The sequence below is a fragment of the Protopterus annectens genome, chromosome 15.part0 (genome assembly GCF_019279795.1).
Source record: "Protopterus annectens isolate FY-2018-M chromosome 15.part0, PAN1.0, whole genome shotgun sequence".
In the NCBI taxonomy this organism is placed as follows: domain Eukaryota; kingdom Metazoa; phylum Chordata; order Ceratodontiformes; family Protopteridae; genus Protopterus; species Protopterus annectens.
This window is the reverse complement of record NC_056749.1, coordinates 40,231,920-40,246,478: the sequence shown is the minus strand read 5'-3', so window position 1 is coordinate 40,246,478 and position 14,559 is coordinate 40,231,920. Positions and strand designations below refer to the sequence as shown.

The 14,559-nt window shown below is 40.1% G+C and overlaps 1 protein-coding gene across 1 annotated transcript in view; it reads left to right on the top strand.

Moving 5' to 3' along the window:
* Positions 1 to 14,559, top strand: part of LOC122790051 (exocyst complex component 1-like) — a gene marked incomplete in the record, with an annotated part of 2,315,969 nt that overhangs the window by 1,499,577 nt on the left and 801,833 nt on the right. The window contains 1 exon segment of the mRNA XM_044057618.1: positions 10,671 to 10,773. Coding sequence (XP_043913553.1) covers positions 10,671 to 10,773 — 103 coding nt within the window.

Genomic DNA, 14,559 nt, shown 5'->3' with positions numbered 1-14,559 from the left:
AGGTTGTTGGGGCCTAGATGGTTGGCAAGGGACTGTATAGTTTTTGTAAAAAAGGTGTTGGTAATATTTTCTGGAGGTTTTTAGAGGATAGACGCAGGGGTAGGGGTAGTAGTATTACCTGGATGGAGAAGATTGTTTAAGCTGGACCAAAATTTTGTCTTTTTTGTCTAACATTATAGACATCTTAGTATCATTTCTTAGCTGTTTATATATTAGTTGATCCTTAGGGTTTTTATTGGTTTTCTAAGATGACCAGGCTTTATTTCTATTCATGATTTTTGTCTAGTTTCTTCGGACAGCCACTGTGCTACTTTTTTCTTTGTTCTGATGGTCTGGGTGTGCACATGATTAAGGATTGTAAGAAATGTGGAGTTAAAGTGTGATACTGCCTCGTCTAGTGGGAGTAGTTTTATTCTATTCCAGTTACACGTTTGAAGTTCTCATTGGAATTTGGTTTGATTGAAGCTCGTATTGTTCCTGATAGTTCTGAAGCTAGGTATTTGAGGGATATCATTTTTTGTCTGAGTATATATGTTAGGAGGTGACCACTTATTTCCTCAGGTTGGGTGCCTGCCTTATACATTTGGGGAGGGTTATTAATGAGAATCCAATCTAGTATGCTTTCTTTGTTATTGGGCTTACTAGTTCTGGTGGTGGAGGTTATGACTTAGGAGAAACCATATAGAGTTATGTAGGTAGTGGGGAAGTCTGAGGAGCAGATGTTCCAGTCTATATAAAAGTTACCTAAAACAATAGTTTCTTGTGGGGAGTTTATGGACAGCCACTGCAGAATGTCTTCAAGGATATTGGTGTTGTTGCCAGGTGGGATATAAATGCAGCCGATGTTTATAGATTTATGCTAGTTAATTTGTAGTTTTGTAAAGAGTATTTCAGCTTTATCAGCTTGAGGAACTTGTGGAGAGCTGGAAATAGTTACATTAATTGAAGATTTATATAAGACAGCTACCCCGCCTCCCTTCTTTGAGGTGCGGTCCAGTCATATTATATTGTAACCTGAAGGAGTAACTTCATTGTCAGTGGTGGGTGGCTTAAGCCAGGTTTCTGTAAGACATAGTATATCTGGGGAGTGTACTGCTAAGAGGACATGCAGGTATTGGATTTTATTATTTAGGCTTCGGATGTTTAGGTGGCAGATGAGGAGAGAGGTAGAGCAGATGTTTAAGTTTTGCAGGATAGAGGGGATATTATATATTGGGTTGCATGCTTCTGATGGGGTTGGTCCTGGGTTGGGGTGGATGTCCCCATCCATTGTGAGGTTACGTTGAGAACAAATTATTAGTTTTTAAAGTCTGAATAATAGTTTGTAGTAGTGTTTAGTTCTAGGGTTAACATAACTGACTCAAATGAGCTGTTGAGTTATTGTAATATGGGAGTTGGAAGGGAGGGGGAGTAGTGGGTGATTAAAGTTATGTGAAAGAGCATGAGTATTGGTCTGTGATCTGGGGTAGTGGGAGCCTGGAAGAGGGAGATATTCATAAGCTGTGATAAAATACGTAATTATCAGCATGGGTAAAAGGTGGTAGGAGGGCTTTGAATTGAAAGGTGGGGTTGAGGCTTGTAGAGACATTGAAGAGGTTTTACAACTTACAATTGTTTAAGAATGGGGGTGGGAGGGTAGTAGATGAGGGGAGGGTAGAGTAGAGAAAGAGGGAGGGTGCTGTGGCTAGGCTGGGTCTAACCATTGCTGATTGGTTCTATAATTAAGGGAGTGGCAGTTGTGGCTATAAATTTAGCACATCTAGGGGCGGGAAGTATTTGGGGGCAGGGTGGGGTGCGGAGCGAGCCTGAGTGGAGCGAGGGCAAGTGTAGCGGGGCTAATACAAAGAAACCAACTAGCAGTGGGAAACTATCAACACATTAAGTACAATGAGGCTTTTTATATAACATAGCTGATCTCACTACCCTCTTGTAGACCTTCCCTTTCACTCTTACTGGTAATCGTCTGTCACAAATCACTCCTGACACTCTTCTACACCTATTCTATCCTGCCTGTACTCTCTTCTTCACCTCTCTTCCACACTCACCAGTACTCTGAACTGTTGATCCCAAGTATTTAAACTCATCCACTTTCACCACCTCTACTCCCTGCATCCTCACCATTCGTCTATCCTCCCTCTCATTCACACACATATATTCTGTCTTAGTCCTGCTGACCTTCATTCCTCTTCTCTCTAGAGCATATCTCCACCTCTCCAGGGTCTCCTCCACCTGTTCCCTAATCTCACTACAGATCACAATGTCATCTGGAAACATCATAGTCCACAGGGACTCCTGTCTGATCTTGTCTGTCAACCTGTCCATCACCATTGCAAATAAGAAAGGACTCAGAGCTGATCCTTGATGTAATCCCACCTCCACCTTAAACGCAATCATCACTACCACCGCAGACCTCACTGCTGTCACACTACCCTTGTACATATCCTGTACCACTCTTACATACTTCTCTGATACTCCTGACTTCCTCATACAATACCACAACTCCTCGCTACCCTGTCATATGCTTTCTCTAAGTCCAAAAAGACACAATGAAACTCCTTCTGACCTTCTCTGTACTTCTCCAACAACACTCTCAGAGCAAACATTGCATCTGTAGTGCTCTTTCCTGGCATGAAACCATACTGCTGATCACTAATCATCACGTCCCTTCTTAACCTACCTTCCACTACTCTTTCCCATAACTTCATGCTGTGACTGATCAATTTAATCCCTCTATAGTTACTACAGATCTGCACATCACCCTTATTCTTAAAAATCGGTACCAAAACACTTTTTCTCCATTCCTCAGGCATCCTCTCACTTTCCAAGATTTCATTAAACAATCTAGTTAAAAACTCCACTGCCATTTCACCTAAACACCTCCATGCTCCCACAGGTATGTCATCTGGACCAACAGCCTTTCCATTCTTCATCCTCTTCATAGCTATCCTTACTTCCTACTTGCTAATCCACTGCACTTCATGATTCACTATCCGTACATCATCCAACCTTCTCTCCCTCTCATTCTCTTCATTCAACAACCCTTCAAAGTATTCTTTCCATCTCCTCAACATACTCTCCTCGCTTGTGAGTATGTTTCCCTCATTATCCTTTATCACCTTTACCTGCTACACATCCTTCCCAGCTCGGTCCCTCTGTCTAGCCAATTGGTACAGGTCCTTTTCTCCCTCCTTAGTGTCCAACCTTTCATACAACTCCCCATATGCCTTATCCTTAGCCTTCGCCACCTCTCTCTCTGCCAGGCACCTCATCTCCTTATACTCCTGCCTACTTTCTTCATCTCTCTGATAATCCCACTTCTTCTTCTCTAACCCAGCCACTGGGGATGCACAAGCCAGTGCATTTCTTTGTTCAGATCCCAAGCCCAAATAAATGGGGAGGGTTGCATCAGGAAGGGCATCTGGCATAAAAATCTTGCCAAATCATACATGTGGACAACAGTACAGATATACATATATACTGGACTACAGCCTCAAAATAAAATACAGTTGCAATTCAAAACTGCTGATATTGAACTAATTGAGATTACATATTTTATGCATTTCTAAAGATGTGCACAATATAAAAAATATGATAATAGACATGTTTGGACTAGGGTGGTAAGTGTTTATAGCATTAAATGTTACAGGAGGGAATATGCAATAGAAATGTAATAGAAAACGGGGGACTGTAAGATATTGGGGCAAGCCAAAGGCTGTTTTTTTTTTTTGAGAATAATGTAGGCATATAGGCTTGTGATAAACAAAGATGTAGATAATGTGGAGGAAACAGACACACAACGAAAAATTGTGAACTTAAATGTAGGAAGTGTAACGGCAAATGTTATTAAGTTACAGGACAAGAGCCAAGCTGAAGAGATCAGTGAAAACAGCAGCAAAGAATGAAGAATAGAAAATGTAAATATAAAAGAAACATTGTTACTAAATCAAAGTGAGAAGAAGGTGGTTCTGATACAGGAAAATAACAATGTATTTATCATGTATTTATTTTTACATTTGTTAACCGGGTTAGTCTGTCTGGGTTCTTAGAATCCCTTTTTCAGCAGAGACCCAAGCAGAAAAGCTGCCAAAAAAAGTTTAAGTAAACAAATAGTAAGAAGAAAGATAAACACAGATCACATTTTAAGTATACGTACTTCTGAAGTAATTACATGACGTGCAATGAAGGAATATATAGAATGGATAGAAATACAATACATACATGGACATTTTCACATAGTATGGCAAGAAGCTAAGCAGAAATATAGTAAGACAGGTCAATACATTGCTGACAACAGTAAGAACAAAATCATGAAAGAACAATTGGAGAAAGGGTAAGGTGAAGAAAAGGAAATTTAAACTTGGGGTAAAAAGAAACAAAAACACTAAAGGGATATGTTAATATCTGCTAATGTGAGTAGTATTAGAAATGAGATTAGATAACTGTAATTCAATGGTGTCAGAAGATTAAGGTGGAAAGTATATCTTTATTAGATACAAGGTGTACTAAAAAAAGAGAAAAGGGCCAGGACTGGGGATGTATGGGAAAACAGTATTGTAAAGTATGTAAGAAATTATATATGCGCAGGTATAGAGATTTGGTAAAAAAATGAAAAAACACTGAATGTTATGATATTAATACCAATCAGGATGTGTGATGTTAGAAAATGGGAAAGAGGAGTAACAATCCATGAAATGTACAGCCAGAAAACTGTCTGGTGTTTAAATATATATGTTGGTTAATATGTTTATAGTTAAGGTAAGAGACTTGAACTGCAATTTAAGTAAGAGAGGGGGAAATGAGTGCAATATGAGAAGGTGTTAAAGGAAGTTGTATAATGATCTTCAGGCAGGAAAAGAAAAGACAAGAAATAGAAGGCGGTGTGGCGATGGCTGAATTGACTGATCATACAGCCATATTGGCAAGAGTAGGTGAAAATAAAATCATAATAAGGAAAAGAAATAAAGTGTTAACTTGTGAAGTTAAAATCATTGAAAAAATAAAAGTGAGAAATAAGAAATTATAGGAAGAAAGTATGACAGTGACAATTTTTATAAAAGTTGGTCTGTTTGGTAGGTGCTGTACAAAGAAAAGTATAAGAAAGTGTCTCTGATGGTAGAAAGTTGAATAAAAAGGAACACAGCAAAGAGACTAAAGAAGTATTGCAAAACCTTCAACTAGAGATTAAGAGGAGAATGGGGTAAGAGAAATAGAAAGAAACTTGAAAAAGTAAAAAGAAAGAAAAGTTGTTATGTAGCAAAGGTTCCTTTTAAAGTGAAAGAAGAAGAAAATGTCACATTATCTAGGAAAACAGGCACGAATAAAAGAAGGAAGAACGGATGCGTTGTCTAATGAAGGGTGAGACAAGCTATGCACAAAAAGAGATAATAAAAGTAGAGCAATGATTTGTTAATAAAATGTGTGAAAAGAGACTTTGGGGAACAAGGCTGAATTGTCACACATATCAGAAAGTACTAATGAAGAATAAGAGAAGGAGATCACAACGGAAGAGATGGAATGGAAATAAAAGAATAAAAAAAGGATCAGCACCGTAATGAATCGAGTTAGGAGTCTTATAAGCAGTTGAATCATCATCATCATCATCATCAGCCCCCTTCTTCCCATTTTCTACATGGGGTGGGGGTATCGTGTTAACTAGCACCATCCCTCTTGATTTAGTACCACAATCCTGCCTTCTTCGACACTCATGCCTGGGTGTAGCAGATCTTCTCTCACACAACCCATCCACCTCTTTGCTGGATGTTCTCATTTCCTCTTACCTTCTTCCTGTCTGTCCCAAATCTTCTTCACCAGATTGTCCTCTGCTTTTCTGCACGTCCCCAAACCACCATAATCTGTTCTCTTTGATCTTTTCTGCAATTTGAGCTACATTGGCTTCTGCTCTTATGTCCTCATTTCTTCATCTGTCCCACAGTGTGCATCCTACCACCCTACTCAGGCACTTCATTTCTATCAAGGGTCTTCATCTGCTCGGCCTTTACTGCCCAGGTTTCTGTACCATACAGTAGGACTGGTCACAACACTGTCTTGTACACCTTACTTTTCAGCTTCTTTGGCATTCCTCTGTCATTCACTACACCTGAGATGCTATGCCACTTGGCTCATCCCCTCTGACCCTAGCTTTGACCTCTTCATTCAAACGTCCCTTCTCCTTAACCGCCCCTCCCAGATACTTGAAGCTGTTCCATTATTTGTCCTTCTTTCTCAGTTCTTAGCTTCTTTTGATTTCCCAAATTAGCTGTCATTACCAGTGTCTTATCTGTGCTTAGTTTCATCCCATCTGCCTTCAGTTTACCTTTCCATTCTCCTATCCTTTGCTGAAGTTTTTGGTTGGAGTTGGCCTGTACTGCCACATCATCTGCATACAGCACTTTGTTGATCTGTCCCCTCCTACCTGTTTGCTAATGTAGTCCATCACCAGTATGAACAGCAGTGGGTTCAGAGCTGAACCCTGGTGTACACCCACTCCCACTGGGAGCCCCTTTGTGAGACCAAAGACTGTTCTTACTTGAGTCATTGGGTCTCTGTACATAGTCTAGTCTGCACTAATTCTACCAGTTTTTCTGGGACTTGGAACAACCACAGTACTGCCCAAATCAGCTTTCTTGGGACTTGGCATATGCTGTCTCCAAATGTAGGAATGCCAAGCTGGACTCTTTCCTCATCTCTAGCTTCTTCACAACTATTTATCTGTCTCACTGCAAACATTGGGTCAGTTGTGCTGTATCCTGAACTGCTCATCTCCCATCTTACATTCTACTACTCTGTGTATCAATTCATCAATCACCCTCTCTGGAACTTTCATGCAGTGTGATAGGAGTTTGATGCCTCTGTACTGCCCATAGTTGTGGATGTCCCCTTTGTTCTTGTACACTGGCATGAGTATGCTTATTCTCCAGTCATCTGAGGTATGCCTTTCTCTCCACACAGCTATGAGTACCTTCAGGAGCCATTTCTCCCCTCTCTCACCCAGCATCTTTATCATATCTGCTATGACCTCATCTGAGCCTGCTGATTTCCCTGACTTCATCTTCCTTAGGGCTGTTCTTACTCCTTCTAGGGTTGGCTTCTCTTCTTCTCTCATTGCAGGCTGTGTCTGGGGCAGTACAGCTTCTGTGGGGTTTTCTTCATTCAGAAGCTGCTGGAAATACTCCTTCCATCTGCCTTTGATGTCCTGTGGACTGGTGCGCAGGTAGTTGCTGCCATCCCTTATGAAGGGTGTCTGACTATCTTCTTTATCTTTCTGTCTTTGCCTTGCAACCTGGTATAGTTTCTTTGTGCCACCTACTGAGTCACTTTCCAGAAGCTGGTAGAGAGCCTGTGATGCCCTGTTTTTTTCCTATTACAACTCCTTTCTTAGCTTCTTTGTTAGCCAACATGTATTCCTTCCTAGTCTAGTCTGTCTTTTCTATCTTCCACTTTTTCCTGCACTCCTTCTTTCTTTTGATGACTTGCTGGACTTCTGTATTCCACCACCAGCTTTCCTTATGTACCTTATTTCCATACCTGGTTTGGCCACATATCTGTTCTGTGGTCCTCACACATCCTGTTTTGAGGCGCCGCCATTCTTCTTCAAGTCCAGCTATTTCCTCCTCTTCTTGGGGTGCTACTGCCCTGAGTAATTCCTTGAACTGTTGTACTTTCTCTCCAGTCAACTTCCAGGTCTTCAGCCTGGTCTGTGTTGACCTTAGACCTTTCTCTGGCCACTGCTTGCAGCTGATTGTGGCAGCCAATGGTTTATGCTATGGGCCAACTGTTTTACTGGGGATCACTATAACAATTGCTGATTCTACCCCAGTGCCCTTTCCTTACTGGGAGGAAGTCTATGTAGGTTGCATGTTGGACACTCTTGATTGTTATTGTGTGATCGTCTTTCTGAAGCATGTGTTAGCTACTATATCAAGCCATTTGCCAGACAGAAGTCTAGAATGGCTTCTCCTTTCTAATTCCTGTTGCCCCACCCATGTGGACCCAGGCAGTCCTCACTATCACACCCCTGCTGTGGAGCATAGAGCTGTATTTGTGATCTCAGTCTGTCATTACACTGGAGTCCGATTGCCATAAGTCTGACACTAATTCTAGCAATATCCCTCACTGCCTTCTGAAGCCGCTCCCTCACCACAATACCCACCCCATTTCTAGCCTGCCCCCTCCTGAGTAGTAGATGCTGGATCACACGCAAAGTGGCTTTGCTGCACTGCTCTTCCATCTTGTATCTTGACAAGTAGTTGAATATGGAAGGAAAAGTAGTCATTTGTGAAGTAGTAAATAAGTGGTCAGAAAATTGTATAATGAATAAAAAAGTGGAGTGATAGAATGATCCGGAAAAGGAAATGTATAGAAATGGAGATCTATAACTATTTTTTGAGAATAATTAAAAATAATGCAAAAAGTAGCGGATGAGGTAACAGGAGATGGTTTTTGGTATAAAAGGAAGAGAGTGACAGAGATGTTACCAGCATTGGCGGTACTAAACATGAGGTTCGACTGTGATGGGCTTTGGATAAAACGTATCACGAGGCCATGCACAGAAAGCATGCAGAAATAACGGAAACTCTACAAAGTATATTACGAAAATTCATGGTGAATGGATGGCTGGCAAAACTGACTAGGATAAGGATTAGAGTTAAGCAGAGGTGCCATGTTGTGAGCGTTGGATGATTTAGTAACGAATGCAATTCTTCAAACTTTTATATCAGAAATGGATGAAGGATGTTAGAAAATGGGAGAAGGAACTGAGATACCATTTTGTTTATCCCACGAGAAAAGATTTTATAAGAATTTAAACGTTATTAAGGAAGTCGTTAAGACTAAATGAGGAAAAACAGTAACGGATTTGGTGAAGTAAAGATGCTTGGCGTATATTATAATATGAACAAAATGTGTATATTAGGGATTCCAGCTGGGAAGTGTAAAAATATGACTGGAAAAGGAAATTGGAATAGATAAAAGAGATGTTGACGTAGAAGTCTTGATTTATCAATTCATGAAAATGTCTGTATGTTAACTACATATATTTTGGGCAATCTAGATGGAAAAAAGTTACTAAAAATGTTATTGAAATTGTTGTCTGGGGTTCTAGACCAAATCCTGTTAAAAGGATAATAGCGTATAATAAAAAACAAGAATGGGAACTAGCATTAAAAACATCATAATCCTGTCCAAGTAGCTAAATGGGTAGGGTGACGCTCTAAAGCTTTGTAGGTCCTGGGTTCGAGTCCCAGGCACACTTGCCCTGATCTTGTCTTATCTTGGAAGCTAAGCAGGGTGAGGCCTGGTTAGTACTTGGATGGGAGGCTATACCACCCTGAATGTGCCTGATCTAAAAATCCTGTTTTTTTTAGCATCAATGCTTCTTTATTTTTGGGGGGGGGGTTATAATAATTGTGAACGACAGAAATAAAATTGTGGGAAATGGTTATATAAAAATATAAAGAAATATGGAAACAAGTAAAACAAAAAGAGTTTTACTTAGTATACCCATGGAAAATCTAACAGAATACATTAGACATAATATTAAAAAAAAGGAAACATTTTTTTTTTGAAAGCAGGTTATTTTTTTAAGAATTTCATCAAACAAATTACCTGTTAAAGAAAATAGGATGCGCAAAGCAAAAGAAAAAAAGAATGCTAGGATTGTAAGGTAGAAAAAAAATTCAAAACATTGTTTTTTAGAATGCAAAATTAATGAAATGTTTTGGAAAAAATTAAAAATGAATATAATTGGGAAGGTTTTAAAGATGTATATATGGAAATTATATTGTATATTAAATATAAGGAAAGAGGGTATGAGGAAATTGAAAACTTTGATAAAATATTGTTTGTTGCAGTCTGGGTATTGAGAAAGAGAAAACTCAAAGACTTATTATAGAATAAAAGCTGAAGGAATGAAGACGTTTGGTAGAAATAAGAACATGATGGTGGGAGAAGCAACACGGGACACATGAAAATATGGTTGTCAAAGAAAGATGATGTACTAGGTTTGTGATGTATTATCAATGAGAAATTCTAAATGTGAAGTAACAGAGTCTATAAATAATGGTGTTGATATACGAGATATGATGTTGCAATGAGTGTAAACAATGTAAAGGATATAATTCATGTGCAATATGTTTAAAATTGTGCCATGGGGTCATTTACGTCCACACGAGGTCCCACAGACTCATATAGATGAACCCCTGGCTTAATGTTTCACCGGAAGGACGGCACCCTTTTCTTTCTAGTACAGTGTCATATTTTGGAAATTAATCCATGCACAGGTGGGGTAAAAACAGAACCCACAGCCTTCTGATATTCTAGCACCAATGTTTGTTGCCTGTTAAGCTCTGTAATCAAGATATTTGTTGCTAAGGATTCCTGTCTTTAAGGTTTTGCATGGATTCCATTTCCTTTGTCTATACATCGGCTTTATTTCATAAAGCCATATGTAATGGCAATTTGTTCAGATTATAGGCAGGTGATTGTGAAGTGATATGACTTTTCACGGGTGTTCTTAAAGGTATAATAGGATAACAGAGACATCAGTGGCAAAATATACAGGTAACCTCTGAAAAGTAGTTACATCGGTCATTGTGTTTCATTGAATAGGTATCACTTACATCACTTTTGTCTTCCAAGGTTTGGTCTAACACATCTTTTTTATTTCTCCACAGGTATATGCTGAGAATCTTAAAAAGCTCTATGAGAAACAGATAAAAGAATTTTTTGAGCTGGCAAAAAACAAACTGGCTGGAGGAAAAGATAGCAAGCGTTTCAGTAAGTAACAGCTGTTGACATAAAAGAAAGGTCAGTGTAAGTCCTTTTTGGGTAAATGGTAGTATCCTAATGAATTAATGACTATAGCATCGGAATGAAGGGACAGGTTTGCCCAAGGTTAACAAAACTGTGCTATAGAGATATGGTTGTATTTTAGGGTGCAAACAATGGAATGTTTATTGGGCAGGAACTATCATCCTAAAATACAAAATGCAGGTATATGATTTGGCTCATAGATAATGACACTGGGTTTTTAATTGGTTCTGCCTTTATTTTGTTTTGTGGCATTGAGTGTGTACAAGATTGTGAACTAATCATGAATGAGGCATTAGCCCAATACAGGAAACTCATGCACACTAGCTGTCACATGGCATGCATACCTATGAGCAATTTAGAAGGACTCCAGTTCATCAACAGAATGCCTTTTGGGATGGAGAGCACCCAGAGAAAATCCCCATGAACACAACAAGGATGTCCAGACTCCAGAGAAAAACCCATGAACACAACAAGGATGTCCAGACTCCAGAGAAAAACCCCATGAACACATCAAGGATGGTCAGACTCCACACAAGTTGTCCAGACAGAGACTTGAACTACAGAGCTAAGTACTGTAAGACAGCAATACTATCTGACACCACTGAATTAATTCAGATGATCACTGAAACACTAAAAGCAACACTGATGGAGACATACATAGCAAAGCTCTACTAACATTTACTGTAGTGTGACTTTGATGTTTAAATTTTGGGGAATTTATTACTTAGGGTCATAGGGTCAAAGAGATTACTAGGCTATCAACCTGGAGGTAATTTTAAGTCTAGCCATTTCAACCCAGTGTAATACTCTAGAAGTATTAGTCAATACCTAAGATTGCATTTAGTGATGACTGCCCATGTCTAGGAGGATTGTGGGCTCTATCCCTGCTAAGAATTTATGGTGCCCCATCCACTCATCCAGGTTCGTCTTGAACAGTGTATAAAGGTGCCCTGTTTCCCATAAATTGGTAGCCTGTTCCAAAGATGTGGCAGTCACTAGGAGATAAATCTGTCCCTCCAGCATGGCTTATTTAAGTCTTAGGCCATATTTAAGTTTCGGGAATGGGGAGCCCTAGACCCATTTAATTTACAGATGTGCAGTAAGATCATTAGGTTTGAGTCTTGGGTTACTCTGTAGGCCAGGCATAAGTGTTCCCTAAGAAGTCTATACATAATGGAGTATAGTGACAGAGATGTTAGTCAGTCCATGTAAGGCACATAATGGAGGCCCTCGATCTTCTTTTTTAGAAACCTCTGCGGTCTCTGTAATTTCTGTAGGTGCTTAGTATGTACATACTGAATGGGGTGCTATACTCAATTATGGTTCAGATAAGTGCAGAGTATAGGAGGGTTATAACCTCTTTTGCTCTCGAGGCGATGCCTTTACTAATCAAATTAACTATGCAGAAAACTTTGCTTACAATGGTAGACATGTGGTGGTCGAAGTTAAATTCATGGTCAATCTGTGATCCCAGGTCCCTTACCACTTCATGGGTACTTAGGGTATCATTGTTGATTTGATAGTGTGAAGGGACATTGTTTGTGCTGAAGGGAATGATGATGCATTTCTTTGCATTTGGTTTGAGACCATGACTAATACACAAGTCATTGGTCTGTGTGAGACCCTCCTGGAGTATACTGACATCATTTGGGGGTCTGTATAAGACCCTCCTGGAGTATACTGACATCATTTGGGGATTAAATGACTGTACCTAGTTTGCAGTCATTAGCAAACTTGGTCAGCCACAACCCTTTAGTTTTGATCTGACCTTCTGAGAACTATATACCAAAAGTAGGGGGCCCAGCACTGACCCCTGTGGCACACCACTGGTAACAGGTCTGCTGGTTGATGTGGAGTCACCCACTTTGATAGTGTGTACCCAGTTTGTGAGCCAGTTGGCAACCCATCTTACATCAAAGGGGTTTACGTTCAGTTTGCTGAGTTTATCAGTGATGCTTGTATGTAGGATTGTGTCGAAAGCTTTTGCCAAGTCGAGGTGCACAGATTTACCCTCATCAATGGCCTTGGTCACAATTTCAAAGAAATCTACCAGATTTAACAGGCAGGATCTGCCCTTCACAAAGCCGAATTGGGTAGGCTGCAGGGTTTGGAGGACACCTATGTCTTTATTTATGAGGTCCATAATGATATGTCCTATGGTCTCACAGATGAAGCTGGTCAGGTTTATTGGTCTGTAATTCCTTGGGTCTGTTGCTAGGCCACCTTTGTGGAGGTGAATAACTGTAGTTGTTCTCCATTCCGCAGGAACAAAGCCTGTGGTTAGGCTATGATTGAAAAGGGTACTTAGTGGTGATGCTAGTTCATGTTTTAGCCTATTTAGAAGACAGCCTGGGATGTCTTCTGGTCCTATAGAGGCCGTGTTCTTTGCCTTGGACAGGGCTTTGAGGACCTGTTCTTCAGATATTTAAAGTGGGGGGGGGTTAGGGGAGGGTATGTTGTAAGACAGCAGGGGATAAGGGAGTGAAATTTTCACCAAACCTATCTGCTAGCAAGTTTGCTATCTCTGTGGAGTCGGTGTGTGTGTGTAGTACTGTTGGCCACCAGTTCTGCACATGCTTGGACCTACCCTTTAGGTTATGTGCATAGCTGTAAAAGGCCTTATGGTTATCATTGGCAGTACTTGCTAGGTTTCTCTTAAAGGAGCTCTTAGAGGATTTGTCAAGTTGTCTTATTTGCCTGTTAAAGCTGAGGAGGGTGCTTTTCCATTGTTGGGTCCTTGTCTTTGTTTTCTTGGACAGCAACGTTTTGCATTTATTGTAGAGTTTGTTGATGCTGGAAGTCCACCATGGCAGCTTGGTTTTACTTGGAGCTCTGGCTTTGATTCTGACTGGTACAGCCAAGTTTATACACTTATGCAAGTGATTGTATAGGGCTTTAGTGTAAGCTTAGAATGCATTTGTATCTTCATCTAGGAGGGTATACTTTGCCTTGGTGAAGTTTTTTAGTCTGATTTCACCCTTTGCTAGTTCTGGTGTTAGTGTCAGTTCAAAGTTGACTAATTTGGGGTCACTTTTACCTAAAGAGGGTCTAACAGTTGCAGCAGTGCACCTGCTGGACATGTTGGTGAGGACCAGATCTAGAATGGTTGTTCCCCTTTTTGGGGTAAGGACAATTTGTTCCAGGGCATTTGAATTCACAAAGTCAAAAGAACTTTTGTACTAGTGAGTTTGGGCTAGAGTAGGTTTCCCAGTTGATAGTGGGCATACATCTCAACCTGGAAACATCAAAAATCTGGACAAAGGCCCATGAAAAATAGATACAAATCTGTATGCTGATTAACATAAAGTTTGAATGCATAATTATATGACCCCACCCACTCCAGTGGAATTGTGGGATACCAACTTTCTTATGCAAACTGAAGAACAGACAACCAAAATATGGTTCCAGACCCTGTAGTAAATGGTAACCATTTTTTTAAATGTGTAGCAATGATGTTCACTGGGAAGGGAGAAGATGATGAACCTTAAGATTTTGTTTTTGGTAACTTGCAGTATGTGGGTTTTGTGGTAAAAGCAGGGCATTTAATGGTAGGGAATATGCTAATCTTAGCAAAAGAATATTATAGTTTGCTAGGACCTCCAAAAGTTATTTTCCATGGCCTACTGATCAGTGGTGTAGCTTGAGTTTGTGCCGCCTGGGGCTGTCTTTGAGTTTTCCGCACAAAATCATGGTTGAATAGGGCCCCCCATACACAGCCCTCCCCCTTGCAGCCATTCATTGTCCCATTAT